This window comes from Lissotriton helveticus, chromosome 1_2 (assembly GCF_964261635.1).
Source record: "Lissotriton helveticus chromosome 1_2, aLisHel1.1, whole genome shotgun sequence".
Classification (NCBI taxonomy): Eukaryota; Metazoa; Chordata; class Amphibia; order Caudata; family Salamandridae; genus Lissotriton; species Lissotriton helveticus.
Genome location: NC_136058.1, coordinates 190,332,841 through 190,354,669, shown reverse-complemented (window position 1 = coordinate 190,354,669; position 21,829 = coordinate 190,332,841). Strand labels below are relative to the sequence as shown.

Here is a 21,829-nt window from a genome sequence, read left to right as displayed (position 1 = left end):
TGTTGTCCCTGATGACAGAACTGCACCTGCTTATTTTCCAAATCCAGTCAATTGATTTATTAATCAAAGAGTTGTTACCTTCATATATCGTATACGACTGAACTTTAGATAGATTAATCATAAAAATGCTATTGGAAGAGCACTGGTCTTGTTCACGCCTTAGGCTATAGTGGTGTTCGATATCAACTGAATTAGTGCCATTATTACCCACTGATTCCAGAGGCTTAGTGTTGTTTAGTTGTTTTGGGCGACAAGTTTGGATAGACATGAGAGGCACTAAGTTATTCGTAGGCTTCGGATGACACTGCTTCCTAGTGGGATGGCATGATTCAATAACAAACTTGGGTGTGTTTGGATGTGTCTTCTCTAGATTAATCTTTATCCACAAGAAGCTTAACCTGTTTTGTGAGCGCTAAGATGAGCGATTTTAATGGGGTAACTTTATCCCTAAGTTCGGAGATGATCCTGCAGGTGTCTATCCCTACTGTTAAATGCTCATCTAGATGACCCTACCCCTCCTCTCTGTAATCTCTTTCTCAGTGTCCATACAGTAGACTTATTGACGGAAGGGCCCTTTCTGCTTCTTCCTGCCTTCCCATCATGTTTTCAGGCAAATCGTGGCATGGTAAGTATCGGTTGGCTAAAGAGATTTTGGTGATAGTATTGATGTCAGTAGTGTTATCTGTTAAACTTTTATCTGCCTCTACAGTGAGAGATGGGAAAGTCCCTACCTCCTATCAACCTCCACTGGTGCATATTGCGTAGTGATATTGGGTCTTGAGGTAGTATTCTTTGCGCTCTATGTGGTGCGCTTGGTGAATATAGACAGAAGTTGTTCAGCATGATTGACGTTTAGACTAAGGGTGGGCGGAATTTGCATAGTCGCGCTACGCAAAGCTCCGCGAAACGGTAAAAAGTCTCCACAAGCACGCAAAAGTTCTGCGAACATGCGGAATTGCTTGTTCCGCCCGTTAGCAATGCTTTTTTCCTGTTCGTGAACGCTGTTTGCGTGCTCGGGGAGAAATATCTTGCGAACATGCATTTTGAAACCGCAAACAAGCAAAAAATTCCGTGAAGCAGCGGATCGCGGAATTTTGGGCAATTCCACGTTCTCCCCGGAATGCGAAATTACCCAAATTCCGCAAGCGGAACGGAATTTAACACCCAGGCCTAGTTTAGACTGGGGGAAAGGACTGGTACAACAGAATATTGCAGGTTGCCTGGGGTCACTGGGTTTGAAACAGGAGCTAAGATATCATGGCATTCTATCAATAGATCATCAATCCGATCGAGAACACGGTTGTTAACTATGGAATTGCAAGCTATCTTAGTGTTACTGGTGTTCCTGTGTGGCCCCTCGGTCTTTCCACCCCATCATTGTCAATGGATTTCCTTTTCCCCATGACAATAAGTCGGAGAGTGGCTATGGTAAAGAGGTAGATCTTTTATTGCCAAAGAAACGACTTGGTAGCAGTGGTTATGGATCCTTGTCAAGGGTACTGGCCAAAACAATTGTGATGGGACACCCAAAACAATTCTTAGCGCTAGGGAGAGATGGTATTTAGGGACTCAGTAAATGTACTTCTATAACTCATGAGTCCCAAAGAGTCCCACTTGAAGGTTGCAGAATCTAAAGCTGCTGCTAAATACCTCCGGACGCAGGGAACGTCACGGCCAATGTGGAGTCTCACGGGGCTACAATCCTGGTGCCCTGTTCTCATGCTCAAGAGTAGAATGATAGAGAGAGCCAACCCTTGTTAACTGGATATGACTGAAGAAGTCTAACAACGCCAAGCCCTGGCTATGAAAGCATCTTGGGTTTCCTTATTTTTTTCAAAGGGGGTTGGTGGCACCACAGAGGAAAATAGTTCCAGATTTCTGACAAGATGAATCCAATGGGGGTGGCCCTGCCCTGCCTCTGTCTGGTACTGACGGGTGCAGACAGTCCCGGGCACGGCCCGTGCTGTGGGAGCCCTTTCTCGGCTTAGTAGCGCCTCCTGGTGCGCAGGGATGACAGCGGTGGCAGGCAGCCGTGAAGCAGTCCGGGTCTTGTTGGCCCTAATGTCAGTGGTGCAAGATCAGGCGTCCTATGCTTAACCCTTGGTAGCTTGGCTGCGATCAGGCAGCTTAACTTGAAAGACAGGTATGTAAAGCATTTAAAAACACCATTTCAGTAAATAATGAAGACATAATGCACAATCAAAATCTAACACCAATTTATAAAAATAGGAAATATTTATATTTTTAAAATGACCCCAAAATGGCAAAGATCCAATGTAGGGAGCTGGAGATATGAATTTTCAAAGATTTAGCAATTTCTAGCACATAGAAACCTATGGAGCCTTATCGGTACATCTGGGTGCGATAGACCGGGTCAAAGTCAAAGTTTCAGGCCGACTGCGATGGAGCACTGGGCGGCTACCCCTCACGGTAGGTCTCAGTCACAGTTTTTACCTTCTGACTTAGAAACATATCTGGAGCTTTTCTCGCCGGGGTCTCTCGAATTTGTCAGCCAGTCCATTTTTGACGAGGGTTCGCAGATTGCCTTGCAGCGAGTTCCTGGTCACACTTATGGAAGTCCGACATCCGGAGCATTCCAGCGGGACAAACCAAGGATCCAGGCCGACACGCGGTTGAAGGCAGGTGGCTTGGCTTTCGCGGTTGCTCCCGGTCACCTTTTCTTCGTTCGGACTTAGAAACTTTTACGGAGCTTTTTTTCGCAGGGTCGCTCGATGCTCTTCACTATTCCTGGTCAAACTCTGGAAAGTAGGACCTACGGAGCTTTTCAGATGGACAAACCTGGACGGCAGGCCAGCTCGCGGTTGAAGTCAGGCGGCTTGGCTGGCCAGGTTCGGTCTCCTCTTATGGAGCTTTTTTCCAAAGTTGCTCCAAAGTTCTCCAAACTTTAGGACATTTTTCCTGAAGTTCCCTAAAGGGTCCCAAAGTATCTCAAACTCACTCCAAGGGTCTTGAATCTCCATGATGGTCCTTGAAAGTTGAGGACTTCAGTTCCCACAATCCACTTGGACACAACCCTTACAATCCACTGGTAGTTCTCCAGGTTGAGAATCCTTGGAGGTGATGTTCCAGGTGAGCTCTGTTAACCTATAGCTTGCAGGGAGTCCACTTTTTTGGTCATTTTACAGCAAGGTAATCCACAGGCTGGTGTTTCAGATGGTGCAGAATTGCAGTCTTCAGAGTGCAGGCCTTAGGAAATGCACATCAAACTTCCAGCTTGGCCCGTCTTGCTTTCTTAAGTTTCAATCAGCAGATCTGGGGGGCTCTGCCATTCTCAGATACTTATTTCAATTTCTCTGGGTCAAGCTGGAGGTCACTCCTGTCCAATGGGCTGCAGGGTACCACCCAGAGGTCTGACCACTTCCTGCAGAGTGTGGCACTATTTATTCAAAGAGCGCACCAATTCTTCCAAATTCATAATGGCTGATTTCCAGCAGGGAGAGAAGAGCTGCCTAAATACACACCCTGGCTAATCTCCATAGTCTCTCCCCCTTGCATATGCTCATTCCTTCCTTAAGCCTAGCATTTGGTCTGGGGTCAAAAGAGTGGAGTTGTAACCGACACTGGTGTCTTCCCATTCCCTTGAAGTCCATTTTTTACGACTTCTCCCCCTGCTCTGGCATTCCTGTGTAACAGAACAGTGCCTATCAGCAGAGCTGGTTAACCCCAGGGGCTCTTTATCACCTCTTCAAAGAAGACTGGCTAATCCACCTATCTCTGACCAATCAGGATAGACCACTGGAAGGTTGAATCTGGGCTTACAAACAAAAAAGTCTTATACATTCTTGTCTGTTCATTTTAGGAGAAATTCAACAATATCATATTGTTGGATTTATTAATACCATTCTAGGAAGTCTTTGAATGGTATTTTTAGCCTTCTCCTATCAAGAGTTAGTAGTTAAAAACATCTTTCCGTGTTAACCTATGTGGCATGAGATTTGCAATGGGAAAAATTACTTGGGCCATTTTTCCAGCATCAGGGCTTATAAAAACATATTTGATAAGTATTCTACATATATTTACAGGACCCCTACCCCAGGAACACCTAGGGGAGACTTTGGGGGTTCTGAAAGTGTAACAATATTGCAGATTCTCCCTCCACAGTGCCCCTACCACCTAAGTCCATTTTGGGCAGCACTTTATCACAATGTGGGGAGTGAAATGTGACATTTCACTTAACCCAGGGCATATAAAACTCATTTTATAAGGATGCTCCTTACAAATACCTGATCTACCACCCCTGGGACACCCAGGGAAGACCATGGGGGTACCTAATATGCCCAAACATTGTAGGTCAACCATTTTTAAATATCCCTAACACCAAAGTCGAGTTTGGGCATAATTTGCTTTTTAAAAGCAGTCCTGAAACACAGGGCTACTTTTAAACTGACCTCAGGCTTCAGCAGTGCACACATGCAAGTACAGAAAGGGCTGCTGGTCTCTAAACTGCAATACATTATTATATACAGGGGACTGTTAGGTAGTTTCAATCCCCCTGCCCTATTATGTTCTATGGCCTTATAAGGTTGTCCATGCCAATCAAAGGGGTACCCTAACCCACAGCGTACCCTAGTGTATGTAGATGTTTTCATTGTATTCTAAATGTGCCTATTTCAGCATAGCACTGGCCCTGTGCCTGGTTAGGCAGAGCCAGGTTCAGTTAGAGTCACTTACCACCAGTTCCAGTGAGCAAAAAGTTGGGGAGTGCCCAGGGCACAAGATGACTTTCCAACACACACTAAGAAAATATTTAGGCCCCGAATCTCATATTATGGGTTCCTATGGGAGAAAAATGGTTATTGGTTTGGAAGGTAAGTACTCAACTTACAGGGGCGAGTTTTGGGGTTTAGGACCAAAGTACCCCAAGGTTTAGAAATGCACTCAAGTTGCACCACCAGCGGCACTGTGGCGGCCGGTTGTGGAGTGCATGGGCCCAATGTTAGCCAATAGGGCTAAGGGGCCTTCACTTAGGGACTGCTGATGAGCAGGATACTTGGGTGTGGGAGCAAAGCTCCTGGGATGAAGGTCAGCATTGCAGGGGACAACGACCAGCAGAGGAGCAGCACCACCAGCGGCACTGGGGCAGCCAACTGCAGGGTGCAAGTCGGACGTCGGGAACCCTATGATTTCAAATGGAGACGTTTGGTTTTGGAAATTTGCTGCTGACTCGGGCAGGGAGGCTTCCTGAAGGTGACCATTTGCTGGAGAGGTAAGTTGGGGTCCTGGCGGATGCCTGGACACTGTCTGCTGGGCCACCTCAAGGCATCAGATGCAGGGGTATCTTCTGGCATTGGGGTTTCTTACCAGCTCCGGTTGCGGAGGTTGAGGCTGCAGGTGTCATCGGGAGTCTTGAGGGAGGTCGGGGATCACCAGATACCAGGTCAGGATCGCTGGGGAGACCTCTTTGGGGGGGAGGGGTTGGGCCACTCAAACTCGGGCGTGGACATCGGGTGCAGAGTGGTGCCGAATTGCGGAGTCGACAAAATCTGTATTCTGGAGGTGAGTACTTTGGTGAGCTTTGCTCACAGGAGACAGAGTCCCTGGGAAGGTCACAGGTCCTCCGGGCTCTGGGGTTTGCTGCTGCTGGACTCGCCGGGTTCTTGCTGTAGGCAGGTCATAGACGGGACAGGCGAGTAGGGCTGGGCACAAGGCAGTTGGTGTCCTCTTCTTTGTTCTGGGTCAGCACAGCTCTTCAGTTCTTCTTCTTTCTTCCTCAAATCTGAGGAGGCAAGGTCCAGGCTTGCCCCAAAATATTAATTTTAAGGGTGTTTAAAAGGGTGTGCAGGTCGGGACCAATGGGTCCCTTCCTTGGGGTGAGTACACCACTTATTAGGCCACCCTCAAGTGGGAGGGAGCCTGAGCCACTTGCTAATTGGCTGGGTCCCCTCCTCTTCAAGATGCAGAGGACTGGGATGTGTGCTTCACATCGCCCCCCTCACCTGAGGGGTTGGGCTGGCAAAGTTGGGCACACCTCGCTTGGATTTCCTGCTGATTCTCCTGCCCAAAGTGGGGATCCGAACCAGTGGGTGCAGTTGCTGGGAGCAGCAAAATGCAGGGACAGCTTCCAGAGGCAGCAGGCCTAACACCTCTTCCCAGGATGGGCTTTGTTTCTTGATCCAGAGAGCAGAGGCTCTCTAACCCGGGATACAGAAACCTGTCTGGTGGTGGCAAATTACGGTTAGCCATTCAGAACCACACAAGGGCTGGTCAATTTTCAGGAGGCATCTATAAGATGCCCTCTGAGTGCATTTTACATTAAATACCACACTGGCATCAGTGTGGGTTTAATGTGCTGATAAGTTTGCTACCAATCTTCCCAGTGTTTAGTAAAGTAAATATGGAGCTGTGGAGTTCTAATGACCAACTCCCAGAACATGTACTCTTTATTGCTTTACTACACTTACAATGCCTAAGAATGGACTTAGACCCAGTAGGGGTACAGGGCTCATGTCACCGTACCCTCACCTTAGGTCTAGTGCACCCTTGTAGAGGGGTGACTTACCATGGCCTCAGGCAGTGAGTTGTAGGCATGGCACACAAGACTCTACACTTTCTTTACTTTGCACCAATACCCTATACAGTGCTTTGTTGCTAGCTAGCTAGCTAGGTTCACGTTTAACAAAATATCTGAACCTACTTACATTCACAACATAATTCATATTTCAATAACGCAAATGAAAGATCCTTGGGCCCGATTCACAGAATGAACTTAAGACGCAATCCTAAATTTACTACTATTTTGGTATTCACAGAATGAATTTACTACTTTTGGTATTCACAGAAGTTAGGATTTTGTCTTAAGTTTGTCTTAAGACAAACTTAAGACAGACTTAAGACAGACTTAAGACAAAATCCTAACTTCTGTGAATACCAAAAGTAGTAAGTTCATTCTGTGAATACCAAAATAGTAGTAAGTTTAGGATTGAGTCTTAAGTTCATTCTGTGAATCGGGCCCCTTGTTCACAAAATCCTTAATGATTCTATGATGTTTGTGATGATGCCTCCTTTGCCAAATAGTTGTGTTATTATAAGATGAACCAAATTAATTATATATTTTCAATGTTGTTTTTATTGAGGGACTTCGGAAGTGTTATTTATCACAGATGTTGAATATGGTCTTGTATACTAACAAGTAAGCTACTAACTTTTAGGATATTATTAAGTGGACAGTTTAAGCTGGCTACGTAAACAAATCTAAATCTGACTATATCTAATGCTGCTTTCTAATATTTTATTTAGGTCCTTTCAATAATTTAGCCTCTGCTCTGTTTGCAAGTGCAGTTGTTATTGGATTGATCTTCTTCAGTTGCTGTTTGGGATTAGCGTGGCTGGTATATAAAGAACGGTAAGGTAATTTTTTTTGTTGAAATATTAATATTAGGTGTCCATAAATGCTGCAGGGCAGACACATGCCAAACTACGATTGTGTGACAATATTAGTTATGGACACAGTAGAAAAAAAACAGATCAATTCAATACAACTCCCATTCCTCCAACCCACACCCTCCAAGCCAACATCCGACAGAGCCCCTCCATAAATACAGGAGTGCTAGAGAACATCGCACCACAGCATCTATTACCATTGAATATACTTCTGGTGTCATTCCCCCATCCCCTTCTTATGAGCTCATATGTTCCTCCAAGGGAATGTCCAACAAGTAATATGATATCCATTTACCCCAAATGTTCCTGAATTTTGAGGGACACCCCCTACTCACATATGTCACTTTTTATGCAGCCATGTACATATCGTCCCCTCTCCTCCGCTCTAGTGTAGGGCTAATCTCCTACCCCCAGTACTTTACCACGTCCCGCTTAGCCACCATCAGTGAAAAACCACAAAACAGTAGTTGGGCGCGGGTCAGATCAACGTCGTGTGAATACCCAAAAGAAGAAATTTGGGATGAAATAGAAGGGGCAATGAGAGTATAGCACTAAGCTCTCCAACTATAAGGTGCCAATAGGATTGTATGTGAGAACAAGACCAAATGTTATAGAAAAAGGACCCTTCAGTATCATTAAGTCGCAAGCAACATGAGTCAGGGGCCCTCCCTATGGCATGTAGACGATTCCTGTCATAGAAGACGCAATGTAAAATGTTATATTGGATTAGTCTGAGTTGTGTGTTAATAGCGACTTCTCTGGGATGCATCAATGCTGCATCCCCGTCGATATCGTCCATGGTACCCACGTCCGCCGTTCATTTCTCTCTTGAGCCCCTGAGGCCATCAGGTTTATTATTGATGAGAGATCTGTAGGTGTAGGAGATTGCGCCACATCCTTGTTCCTCCATCAACACCCTCCCCTCCAAGGAAGCAAGTTCTGGGAGACCCTCCCCTGGAAGGCCCTGGGCACTCCTCACATTTCGCACCTGTGCATATTTATGAAACTGGCTGCTGTGCATACCATATTCTCACTGGAAAAAGAAAACTGGGCGATGTCTCCATGTTCCATAATATTGCCCACTCTGGAGATCCCAATCCGGACCCACGCCTGAAAACCTGCTAGCTTATTCAGGTCAGGTAACCACTTCCCCCTCCCACAGCTGTTCATTCTGGTGGGTATCTGATACCTTCCAATAGCTTTCATCGCCTTAGCCCATGCTGGAATGGCTACCTGAGTGGCAGGAAGGAGCCATGTTGTCCCACAGCCTCCATGCAGATAGTGTAGACAAGACTTCGTACCCCCTTTGATATCTTTCTAATCGAAAGTAGAGTGGTCTTGAGGGGAGTATAGCCAGCCATTGATATTATTAGGGCGGAGTGCCCAATAATACGCTCGTATTTCGGGTAGAGCAATAACTCCATTATATTGATTGCTTGGAGGGTCGACAAGGTTACCCTGGGATGTCCACCCTCCCACAACAAGGTTCTTAAGTTTTACTCTATCATTGAGAAGGTCTGTGAAGCAATGGGGTGGTATGTGTGTTGGAGAACATAGAGCAGTTCAGGAAGCGATATCATTTTAAACATAGCAGCTCTGCCGAATAATGTAAAGGGGAGGTCCCGCCATCTTTCCATCTCTGCGCGACAGGCACTTATGACCCTGTTTAGATTTCACTTAGCACATCCGCCCCCCCGTGCAAAGTCAAAAAGATCCCTAAGTATTTGAATCCCAGGGTCGTGCGTGTCGGGGAGGTAGATTATGGACTTCTGCCAATTAACACAATATCCTGAGAATCCACCATATTCCTCCAGTGTGCGAAATAGCTCAGGAATGGAGCTAGTAGGATCAGTCACGTAGAGCAGGACATCGTCTGCATATAGTGAGATTTTTTCCTCAAGGTGGGTGTCCACTGAAAGATAGAAGCCATGGACCCCTGGATGATCCTGGATTTTACATGCAAGTGATTCCATGGTGAGAGCAAATATGGAGGAGAGGTGACATCCCTGCCTTGTACCTCTCATGATCGAGAAGAGGGTGGACATCACACCATTAAACCTCACTGAGGCTACCGGGTTTTAACACAGTAGTCAGATCTGCTTCCTGTAAGCGGAGCCAAATCCAAATCTCTTTAACATGCATTCTAGGAAGGGCCATTGTACAGCGTCAAACGCCTTCTCTGCATCCAGCGCTAGTAACACGTGAGTCCGGGTGGTCTTTTATGGTGTTCAGCCAGTTATGTCTGCGCCGGAGATTATATCTGGTGGACCTCCCTGGAATGAAGCCAAATTGGTCTCTAGAAATCAGCGGCGTGATATATTGCAGAAGACTTGTGGCAAGGATTGTGGCCAAGATCTTGATTTACATTTTTAACAGGGAGATCGGGCAATAGGAGCCACAGTCGTCTATGGGTTTTCCGTCTTTAGGTATTACCACAATGGTTGCCTGCATAAGGTCGGGAAGGAGGGCCCCAGATAGGTATGCTTCCCAATACATGGCCAATAGATAGGGTGCTGGGAGGTCAAGATATTTCTCGTAGAACTCTACTGGAATTCCATTAGGGCCCGGTGTCTCATTAGATTTAAGTTTAGTGACAACACTGCGGACCTCTTCAGGGAGAGCTCAGCGTCTAAGGCTATCTGCGACTCGTCGTCCAAGACAGGGGTTGTCATTGAGGTGAGATATGCTGTCATCTGAGGAGACGACTGCAACTGCCTGGCCCCATACAAATCTGCATAATAACGGGCAAAGGCACCCACGATTTGGTCCCCAGACAATGATCTCCCCACTGGAGTCTACAATGCGATCTACCCATCAGGCCTCCAGTTCCTTCCTTCTCAGCCAGGCAAGCAGTTTGCCTGCCTTGTCTCAGGCCTCATACAACCTTTTGAGGATAGCTACTATTTAGTTTTTAGCCAGTTCGTGTGCCAGAGCATGGAATTCTTCCCGTCGCAAGCCAATCTGCCGGATACGCAAGGGGTCATGGTCAGCCCCCAAGTTATTTTCCAGTCTCACTAATTGACGCTCTAGATCCTCTAGAGCCTTTTTTGCCCTCTTCTGCACAATTCAATTTTATGCTCTATCCCAGAGGACAGTTTTATAGGCTTCCCAAAGTATTATCTTGGAGGCAACTGAATGTATGTTTTCGTTAAAGTAGAGTTCGGTGTCTACCCGAAGTCCAACTGCTCCTTGCCGATCCTGCTTGTCCCAAGCGTTAAGTTTCCACCCTGTGCCGTCAAAATATTTGTTACAGGTCTGTTTTATCTTGCTTCCTCAAGAAAACCTATTATGCATTGTTGCACTTGCATTGCTAATATGTTTGTACCACATCTCCAATTTATCTAGATCACGATAGTGAATATGAAAAACATACATAAATTACAGGAATCCAGTCAAACATGTATCTATTTTGTTTCATGGTAAACAGTAGAACAGTTGCCCAGAATTACTTAAGGCATAATATGGAGATCATATCTGTAAGGACAAAAGTCCCTCACTGACAGTACCATCTGTCTAAGTGATGCTCTTTTGGTCCAGTATTTTTTCTTCTTGGGCTCAGTTTGTGAGATTGCTGATTCCAGGGGCCCCCAATTCCTAAGTCCAAAAGTGCCAATCTGTTCCTCTCCAGGAACACCGTTGTTGTACTTTAAAAGAGATATAGTGTCTGGTTATTCCTCACTTCTGGACCATTTTACTAAACTTCCAGGTTGTGGGGCTAGTGGAAATATTCATGTTGTTTTGGAATGGGGTAGTTGTATTCAGGGGTAATGCTGACTGGTCTCCCCATGTAAATTAAGTCAGTGAGTTCTGGTAAACTGTCTTGTTTTGTTAATGAATGATTTCCGAACAATATTCAGAATGACTTTTCTGTAATGATCATTAACATAAAAAGAAGTGCAAGTGAAGGGCCTGTCATAGATACATTGGTGCAGATTTACAAGAAACTGACGCATAGCTGCGTTAGAGCAGAGATGAGTCAGTTTCCTTACGCCTACGTGTGAAACCCTTCCACCACCATGGGTGCGGCATATTTATAATACAGCGCACCATGGTGCAAGGATTTGTTGGCCCAAAAGTCACGCATTACTGGAGTTGTGTTGCGAGCACGACGAACTCCAGCAATGCACATGGAGGCCTGTTCCCAATACACTGCGTCACTCCTTATGCCTGCTCCATTCAGGCGTAATGTTTTGATGCAGTGGCGTCCTAGAAATGGTGCAGTGAAATCTTGTAGAGTTCACTGCCTCACTTCGACATGGCTTTTTTGTGTGGGAACGCCTACCCTGCATACCTTACACCTGACACAAGTATAATGTGAAGGAGGGCTTTAAAACGTGATGAATCTCCCTAGATGCGTCACATTGTAAATGGGCCACAACGTGCGCATTGTTTATACCGCCGCTTTGTCACAAAAAGTGATGCAACAGCAGCGCAAAAGTGAGGCAAAGGGCTTGTAAATCTGCCCTATTGTTTGCATCTGCCGTTTAGGGTTCCTTCTACAAAGGTGTAAATACTGTTTACATATGAATGGTGAATGTAAAATGGAGAATAGCTGCTGTTCTTAGGGAAACAATATGGAAAGCCCATACTCTGCTTCTTTCTCAGCAGAGAGTAAATAAAAACAGGGTATCACCAGAGCTGACTCCTGGTGGATATACATTCCTGGTCTCATGTAGACAACAGCATTCACTATACATTGTGGAAGTGGAGAAAGGCCTGCTTTGTCCAGCCTTGTCAGTGAAGATTGAAAATCTGCCCCCGTCTAACTGGGTTGGATTTCTTAGTATTTGAATGTACTTGAGCTGATGGCAGTTGGGACACAACCCACTGCCTAAGTTTGAGTTTGAAATCTACCACCCAGTAAAAAGATCTCCATGGACTTCAATCTGTGTGAACCATACTGTAGTGCTTCTTGAATGTTTTTTTAAAATAATTATTTGTATTGATTGTAAAGTTCAACAAAACAATACGGAGCAGAGTCAGTGAGTCACTCACAATCACTATGGTACTGTCTATAATTAAGCAGGCAGCCACAGACCACATTTGTGATGAGACTATAAGTATGTTGGTGACAACTAGGCAAACCAGAAACTAAGGTGCAACATCAGACAAATCCAGTAGAATAGGTTCACCGTAGATTCCATATTTTCATGTATTTCTTCTGCACCCCACAGGCTTTATAAACCAGGCTTTATAAACCAGTTCTTCTGTCAAGCGCAGAAATACATGCCCCTACTCCATTCCTCCTGTCATCATTGGTGTGCCAAATCTCTCTTGGTTATCAGGAGGGCAATGAGAATACAGGTATGCTGAGGACCACCAAAATACTCCTTAGTTCCCAAAACCTTCACCCTGGGGTTTAAGACCAAAGTTCTCTTGACCACATCCCCACACGTGGCGCTCACTGTACACCAGTATTCCTTTACAAGAGGGCACTGCCATATCATGTGAAAGTATGTACCAAAAGAGAAACCACACCTTTGACAATTAGGAGTTCTTGCTTTCCCCATTTTCCATAAACGTCAGAAGGTATAATAATACTTGTGTAGGTATTTATACTGAATAAGACATTGTCAGCTAGAGATTGCTAACACCCGCAGTGTCATCTTCGCTCCCACCCAATTGTCATCATCTAATTTACCAAGTTCAAGTTCCCACATGTTCCTCAGTTTCGGATTGGGATCAGGGGAATTGACAACTAAAGACTGGATATTCCTTTGACCCCAGGGCTTCAGAGGTTAGTTTGGCGGCAAGAGGACTAAATATCCAGACGTGCAATCAATTTACTGCCATAGCTCTGAAGTGCATGCTGGAAATGGAGGTATCAAAAATATTTTTTTGTGCAATGGAAAGTTTGCGATTACGTCTTGAAATGATCTAATGCCATCAGTTTGCCACCCATCATCCACTAGGGAGATGCCTATTATGTCCCCCTATTAAAATCCAGCCAGTCTAGCCCAACGATCAACCCAGGTGCCCTGACAAAGCAATGGTTTCGCTTTTCATTGGATGTGCTTTAACGCTTCTTGCCAGAACAAAAGCTTGATTCTGACTGCTGGTAATCTTCTACGGTTGTGAAATATATCAAATTTGTTGAGGAGGACCAAATCTGATCTGTTCAGGGAATCTTAACTATCCCTGAATAGCCAGTAGTTAATAGGCATGAGCTATGGCTTCCTGAATGTTGAACTGCACACTGCCTGTTTCCTCAAGGCTAGGGCTATGCCTGATGCCTGATGCCCTACTGAAACCCTACTAACCTGCACCCTTTCCTGCTCGCCCTGCCTGTTTGCAAACATGGCAGTCCAAGAAGCCAGAGGATATATGTGGGCTGCAAGTTGCAGAGAAGGTCACTGAAATGCAGTTAGTTTGTGTTAAATCAACACCTGGTCTTGCTGTTCATGATATCCCTTAGAGAGCATTATATGCAGAGTTATGTGGCTGTGTGGTTAGCAGGCCTTTGGTGAAGTGGAGGGTGCAAAGCTATTGCTGCCAATGGCAACGCGTGCACGTCTGGCTATTCACTGGCAGGAGCGAGCAGTTGGCGCCAAATGTTATCAGTTATCAGGGCACCAGCCCCTCGCTCCCGCGAGTGATCGGCTCAATCCTCTCTCTCCTACCCCCTGCTGCTATCGAAGGCGGTGCGCACTTGTGCTTTTCTGCAGTGCGAGGCGCGGCGCACCTCCTGTGGCTGCCGGCAGACCTGCCGTGCTTGTTTCATTTCCAGTTGGGGGGGCTTCTATTCCGATGCAGCTTTGGGCCTGAAGTGGATAATTCACTAGTAAGTTGCGCTCCTCCTCTCTTTAAATACAACTGCATATTATAAACGCTGCCTCTTTTAACTGTTGTTACCTACTCTTTTAAATTTTACTTTTATGACTGATTTTACCTGGTAACAGTGCCAATTCTCCCACCTTTTATGTCCCTCTCATAAGGGACCAGTTCACGTTGCTGCTATTGACTCATTCAGGCCGCCGTGGTTCCCGATCAAGCGGAGAAAGTCCTTCTTCTGTTTTTCTATGTTGCTCAATTTGCTGGCCACCATCTTGTGTGAGTGATGGTCCAGCCCTTTTTGCTTTTTGGGGGGGCTTTTATTCAGATGCAGCTCCAGGTGTGCAGCAGACACGCAGAGTAGGCACACCGTTCAGTTCTGCTCCAGGCTCAAAGTGTTAAATTATCTACTGTGAGGAGGACATGCTAACTATTAACCACTTACGTACAGGTCTGCAGTTAGACCCTCTCTGCGGCAACACTGCCTCTAAAGGCTCGGTTTGTAACCTCGCTTTAACCAACTTGTTTTAATTTCCTCCAAACCGAACTTCCAGTTCCCCTCCAATAAGGAGACTACCACTACAATTAATGCCCTTTCCATTAATTGCAGACGGCCTTTTTATTCTATAAGTTCTAATCTCCCTGACCCTGGAAGTGTCTTCCCCTAAAGTTCATGTGATTAGAGAGTCCACCATTTGATGCAGTAACATCCTCTTACCTCGTGTTTACTTCTGGTATTTGGCAAGAGCCACCTCCAGGTCAGGTCTGCACTTATCTACGGCATAGGGAGCACTGGCTGCCGACAAGGCCCCGGAGGGTGACCATCGACTAGCTGTGAGCTGACTCACGTGACACCCAGTCATCCCCCGGGAGCTCGAGTCATGTGAGAATGGGGATTCTCTCCTCTCAAAAGGGGGCGCGAAAGACGGCATGCCTGGGGCGGAGTTATGCGACTAATTCTCGTCCTATACATATCACAGCTCCGCTGAACTAAAGGCGAGAAAACTTCGCCCAATGGCTTCCCCAATGACCCAACAATTTAGGCCCAAATAAAACTCCGGATGAAACACAACTACCACCCCCCTTAACCTACGACAAATCAACAAGTAGGTGAAGCGGGTAATTTATCCCCTTACCTATGGAGCCATAGGGAAGAATCTGACTCGCAGGTGAAGGTAGTGTGTTGGATATGTGAACGATACCCTAACCGGCATCCCTTCGGCATGTATGTGCTCAATACCTTGCCTGTAATTTGGCCTCTTGGTGAATGGATCCAAGACCATGCTAATACCATTTCCTATGGTTAAATGGGAGGCAGACACCGAGCGCGGACAGCCAGTGTCTGAACCTATTGTGCTCTCCCCCTACTCAGTGAAGGTGGAACCCATGTGCTCGCCTCTGGATGTAAGGCGTAATATACACGCGCTCTTCTACATACCCGGCTCCGGGAAAGCGTTTCCCAGAACAGGTCTTTACCCAGAAAATTGCAATTGAGTATGAAACCTCTTCGCGAGTGCCTGCCAGGTAGCACGTGGATGCGTGGCCCAGAATAAGCGCTGAAATATGTAATGTGCCACTATTTACCCGGGCAAAAAAGGACCAACCCTGTGATATGACTGAACCAAATCCAACAGCAGCGGTGCGCTCTGTTCGAAGGGGCAGGTGCACAGTTTATACATAAACACTCCGGCACATGCGCGTTACGCGCTCTGTCCAGAATCATCCCATTGGGCGCGACCCATGGGCCCGGAACCAGGTTCTAGCATAAACGTCAGGAGCGCGAGCCCGGCCCAGAAGTAAGGAGCGTTTACATGAGCAGTAATTCTTTCCCTATTCAGGCACCTGCAAGGTAAGTGATTTGGCCAAAAGCCACTAAAAAGCAGCGCAAACTCAGCACAAACTAACTGATTTGACCGAAATCCCTGCATGTGAACGCGCTTTGTCCAGGATCACCTAATTGGACGCGACCCTTCGGCTCGAAACCTGGTTCTAGCACCCGCGACGGGAGTGCGAGATCGGACCAGAGAAGAAGCGCTTGTGTGCAGTAATTCATTTATCAATCAAGGGCACATGCAAGGTAGGTGGGATGACCGAAGTCACTGCATGTGAACGCGATCCCGCGACAAGCAACCACTGTTAAAGCAGCACAAACTCAGCACAAACAACTGATTTGCCCGCAATCACAGCATGTGCCGCGATCCTGCGACAAGAAACCAAATTAAGCAGCGCGAACGCAGCACAAACTAATTGATTTGACCGAAATCACTGCATGTGACCCGATCGTACGACAGGAAACCATAATTAAGCAGCGTGAACTCAGCCCAAATTAATTGAATTGACCAACCTCACAGCATGTGAATGCGATCCTAAGCCAAGAATCCACTATTTTAGCCGCACCCTTAGTTATCCAGCACGCACTCAACACTAAGCAGTGGTTAGGCCAAAAATCCCTGCCTGTGAACGCGGCCTAGCGGCAAGAAACCACTACACAACCCGCGCGAACTAAACCCCAAACGAATCATAAGTAGGAGTATCACTACCCCTGAACACCTTGCGATCTGAAAAAGAAGGCTGAGACATGGATTCACAGCTTCCCTAGGTGGTGTGTCCCTAAAAGTACAAACAGAGGTTGCCGCATCCAGTCCCACAATGATTCATGTGGCCCCGCCCACTTCCATGGGCCAGGGGAAATAACAGATTAACCCCGGGCACACATGTATCGCGACACTACCGAGACTCGAACCCAGGTCCCCAGGTCCGAGGTTGAGCGCCCTAGCCACTATTATACCTCTACTTGAACTGTGTACGCTTTTGTAACCTGTACGCATCTCACTTTTACCCCCTGCAATGTACGTTTGCTACCTCTTGTCTCTCGGTTGCTCACCAGTGTCACTTTCGCCTCGTGTCATTTAGTGTTTGCTTTGTAACTTGCTCACTTGACTTATTTCCCCTCCACGTGTGTTATTACTGTTCCTGTTGTGAAGCGCTCTGAAACCTCTGGGTAAGTCGGCGCAATACAAAATCGCATGGAAAATAAATCAACTGGCCACGCAAAGAAATCCAAAATTAGGTCAGCCTATATTACAGAGTGGGCGGTGGCTTCTCGTTGGGATATCACGGGTACCGTGTGGCCTCAAACCAACCCGAAAGGGGGGGGGGTCTACGGGCAATGTCTCCGCTTCCCGCACCCACCCAAACACCTGCAAATAGACTCAACCAACGCCAGGCTACGCATGTGCAAGCAGGCCTTGTGTCTCGCATGCAAGGAGGGGCAGACGCACAAGAACACACTATCGCCCACGATGTGCCACAGTGTACAGCTGCCAAGAGAAACGGAACCCCACAACTGGAAAGTACTCCTGTCCATACGAACATGTAAATGCGCAGTTGTACCTCGCATTACGGACTCCTGTCCATGCGACATATAACTGCGCAGTTGTACCCTGCAATACGGTAACAGAGCCAACCTAGAATTTAGGCAGAGGTACGACCCATTCAACATAACTTCGCACTCGTAAAACCGGACAAGTAATACATTTTTACTAATCTCAACATCTATTCATCGTTACAAATCTGAGCCGTACGCAATACATCACTTATCAATACACCTCTCCATACACATAAACGCATATCATTGTGAAATTGCAGCTACAAGGATTGCTCCTGTCTCGATGCCTCGCGCATCGTCTACAGCAGACCAGGTGAGATAGAAGAGGAACAATCTTCGAAACAGAACGAACATCAACACAGATCTGCCCGAGGACCTGAACGTGATTTCGTAGCTGCCAAATCAATACAGCGCATCGGGCCTCGAGATACTATGGCCTAATGATACTATTCACCATTTTTAAATACGACACTAGTAACAAAACTGTGCACGTAATAGGCTTACCCTTCGCGCTGAAATATGCAATGCCACGATTTAAAATAGATTAAGTCACTCGATTGGGCATCGAGGTACTATGGCCTAATGATACTATACACCATTTGTAATTACGGACCCATCAACAAAATTGCGCACGTAATAGGCATACCCATCGCGATGAACTATGAAATGCCACGTGGTAAAATTGAATAAACACTTTTTTTTTGTCAAAAGAGCATTTGCTCAATGCTAATCTTCATCCCATGCACAGTTATTCACATTCAAAGCCTGTTGGCAAGAGATGCACGTGATGAGACCTCGCACCGTGCTCGATATGGGGACAGTAGCATAAATAATATAACACTTGTGGCAATGTGGAAAAGTGCCAATGCTCCCCACATACAATTATAATTGTGAGGATCCTTTTCGCGGCACTGGCTGAAAGCGCCCGGATGGTCACTGCTCAAAGTTTGTAGAAAAGACCTCTACAGGTTCTCTGCACACCACTAGCCCAGTCGTCCCCCACAAACATTAAACTTCCAACTCCGGACAAGTGACAAATTACAAGCTTATGCTTGGTGCACAAACAACTTTACAACTGGGGCATTGTTAACGTGATCTCCCTATAAAATCATACTCCAAAGATCTGGACACGTGGAGATGCAAGCGTCAGAGGTCTGTTTTCGAGATGTGTGTTAAGCGGGCAATACTCAAAAGCAAATGAGCAATGCCCAAGGCCCGCGTTGCTTTGCTTAAACCCCACTTAACAACTCCTGACGGTGCTCACGTGACCCGACCTGAGCAACATATCCTCAAAGCATCACAGCCTGGGCGGATGTACGCAGATGCGCCTGATATGCCAAGTCACCCTCATCTACCGTCCTCCTCCGACAAGAGAACTACACCTACAAGCACCAGCCTAAAAACACTCCCCTCAGGAGGCACCATGGGAACCACAGATCCGCTGAGAACCATACGATATATTACACAATACTAGCCGGGTGCCTCGTAAACGTTCATCTGTACGTACTATCTGGTCTGGCACTAGGCTGCAAGGACACACGGCGTCATACATACTGCACAGTGTTCTATATTCTCTAATTTCCCCCGACTACAAGTCCCAGGCTTACTTAAGCAAAGGTAGCAGCTCCAGAACTAGCCTTACTTCTCCCAAACACCATGGGAACACGCGATCCGCTCCAAATCACGGAATGGAGCGCTGGCGCCGAAACTCACCTCTATTTTTTAAACTAGCGAACACCGGAAGTGCGCGCTCCGCCACGACCGTCGGATAGGCCAATTCAACCAATTTAATCTGCCCGCCTGGCTGCAACCGACCAGCTCTCTCGTGCCCCGAGACATTCAAAGGATGAACTCCTACCGCCATTCAAGTAATGCAAGAGCGCGGCTATTCCCGACGCAAGTACATCTCGGGAGAACCTTCCACACTGCTCTGTTCCCTCTGCCCAAAACACCCTCTATTGCTCCACAGCACGGGAGATCAGGCAGGGCACCCACTGCCCCCATCGCCAAGGCAGCGAAACTCGGCCCACATGCAACCACCAAGGCCGTGCAAAACCAGGCCGCTCCCCCCATGTAACCCAAGGTATGGGGGACGACGGGAGGAGGCTGGGAATACTCACCACCAAAACGAGACTGACCATGGACACGACATTTTAAAACCGCCGCAGCTCCTCGGCACGACCACCTAGGCCAACAAAGACGTGGATGACAAGAGTGTCCCTTAAGCCACTCACCACGTAAACCAGACAGACCAGGAACATGACGTCTTAAAACTGCGGCAGCTCCTCGGCACGACCACCTAGGCCAGAAAGGACGAGGACAAAAGAGTGTCCCGTAACTCGACGCGCGTCGTCCGGAGCGGCAAAGAGGCTACTAAAATGGCGAGGGGAAGTTATATACCCCTCGCCTTGCCTGCCGCCCCACACGCGCGTCACAGGCCCGCCCACCCTCCTGCCGGGCTCCACTTTCCCGGGGAGGAGTGGATGAACGAAGGCAGGGGGGCGGGGGAGGCCCTCTGCGACTACGGGCCCGCCCTCCTGATGGCCACCGGGTGGCCTCGGGCAGCCGCAAACCCGTCGACTGTCGACTTCACCCCACCACCCTACCGTTCACTCTCTTACCTAGCTGCACCTTCATCTAACCTGATATTTCTTTGAGCAAATGCTTTTTTTTCCAATATAGGCAACTTTGAGACAGTAAGGAAGGTTTACCTATTTCTGTTTGTGCCTGTGCTGTCTGAAAATAACGCGCTGAGAAATATGGGTTACATGAATTCACTTTAGGCCCTGCAGACGCATAAAACTGGAACTGGGCTCTGTTCCCGGCCAGAAAAGCCATCATGATACGGCCACTGGATTCAGATCATAATGTTTGAGAGAGGATAGTGCTGTAGGGATATAACACTAAAAGCTGTGCCATAGAACCGCAGAGCCAAGTGACATTTTTTGCGTTTAAGGTGTCCAAAGTTCACAAATATAACTCTGAATTTCTCCACCTTGATGCATGGAATGCAGGAATCACATGCTGGAAACAGTGAGCAGGGATTCTCTCTCACTGTTTCTGACTAGCATCACTGTATTTAGCCGGCAGAAGTGCTTAGATAGATATGGGAGTAAATTGTATACAAGCACAAAATCTTACTGCAAAGCTGGTGCTCCCAGAAGTTGACCTGGTTGACCATTTAAATAGTTGAACTGGAGGAAGCAATGCAGCAATGGGAGCAATCTATTTCACCCTGTACAAACCAAGAAATAATGTTTGCATGTGGAAGCAATGCAGGTCAATAAATAAACCAGACACAACTACATGTTGTATTGTAGGTGAGTGGGTAAATGATTGTTGTATGGAGGGGGTCATTGATAGTTGGGTGATCGGGACAGAGTTTTGTTTCTGAACAGGGAAAACCACATCAGCAAGAGTGAAAGCAGCTCGGTAGACATCATTAGTCCAGCAGTTGTAGTGGCAGCAGGGCTCATGGGCACCATTATTTTGTGATACCATAATACCCTTTTGCACCTCTGGACTCTAAAAGGCATTAGGATTCGAATTTCTATAGTGAATAGTCAAGTAATGCTCAGCAGAGAGAGGATCCTTTAACATGTCAAAGGTACACTTACAAGGGAGCTGTCCATTTCATAGGTATAACTGTTACCCAGATTTCCTTCTAGGGTAAAGAGATAATTAAAAAAAAATTCTAGAGCAATGCTTACACTCGGAGAATTTGGAAAGCCATTTGAAAAGAGCTTTTTTGCCTTTGAACTTTCATTGCATAGTGAATTACTAGAGGTCTTGGTGGTTTTGGGTGGCGTATCCCTCCAGTCCAATGGAAAACTTAGTATTTAGTTATCTACAAAGTGTAGTTCTGATGCCAAGGACGTTTTGATCTGTATGATGTTTTTGCAGCTTATAACAAGAGGTGCATCAAGTAACGGAGGCAAGAGCTGCATCAAGTGGATGAGGTTGCAACAAGTAATTGCTACATCAATAAAAAGAAAAGTCATGGGCGCCCTTTCCACAGGGCTTCCCCCAAAAATAATGTTCACCAGTCACTGGTTTCCATCAAGGAAATTAATTGTCCTTTCCATGAAGGAACAAGCATTGGCATAGCCAATAGGTCTCGCCTTTTGGACCTTATAAGTGTTTAGCCATGCAACAGTTAATGTTGTTGCACCATGGATATTGTGCTACATAACTAAATACTTATACGGTCTCAAAGGCGAGACCAATTGGCTATGCCATTGCTTGTTTTATCCTAGATGTGAACCCATT

The 21,829-nt window shown here is 46.6% G+C and overlaps 1 protein-coding gene across 46 annotated transcripts in view; it reads left to right on the top strand.

Annotated features, from left to right (window-relative positions):
• LOC144799531 (uncharacterized) overlaps positions 1–21,829 on the top strand; it is a 5,513,712-nt gene that overhangs the window by 1,000,844 nt on the left and 4,491,039 nt on the right. For all 46 annotated transcript variants that reach the window (XR_013603860.1, XR_013603862.1, XR_013603865.1 and 43 more), the window contains one exon: positions 7,258–7,363. Coding sequence is in view for 43 of the 46 variants with exons in the window: in XM_078671256.1 (XP_078527382.1) it covers positions 7,258–7,363 (106 nt within the window). In the remaining 3 variants the exon portion in view is untranslated. The remainder of the gene's footprint in view (positions 1–7,257; positions 7,364–21,829) is intronic.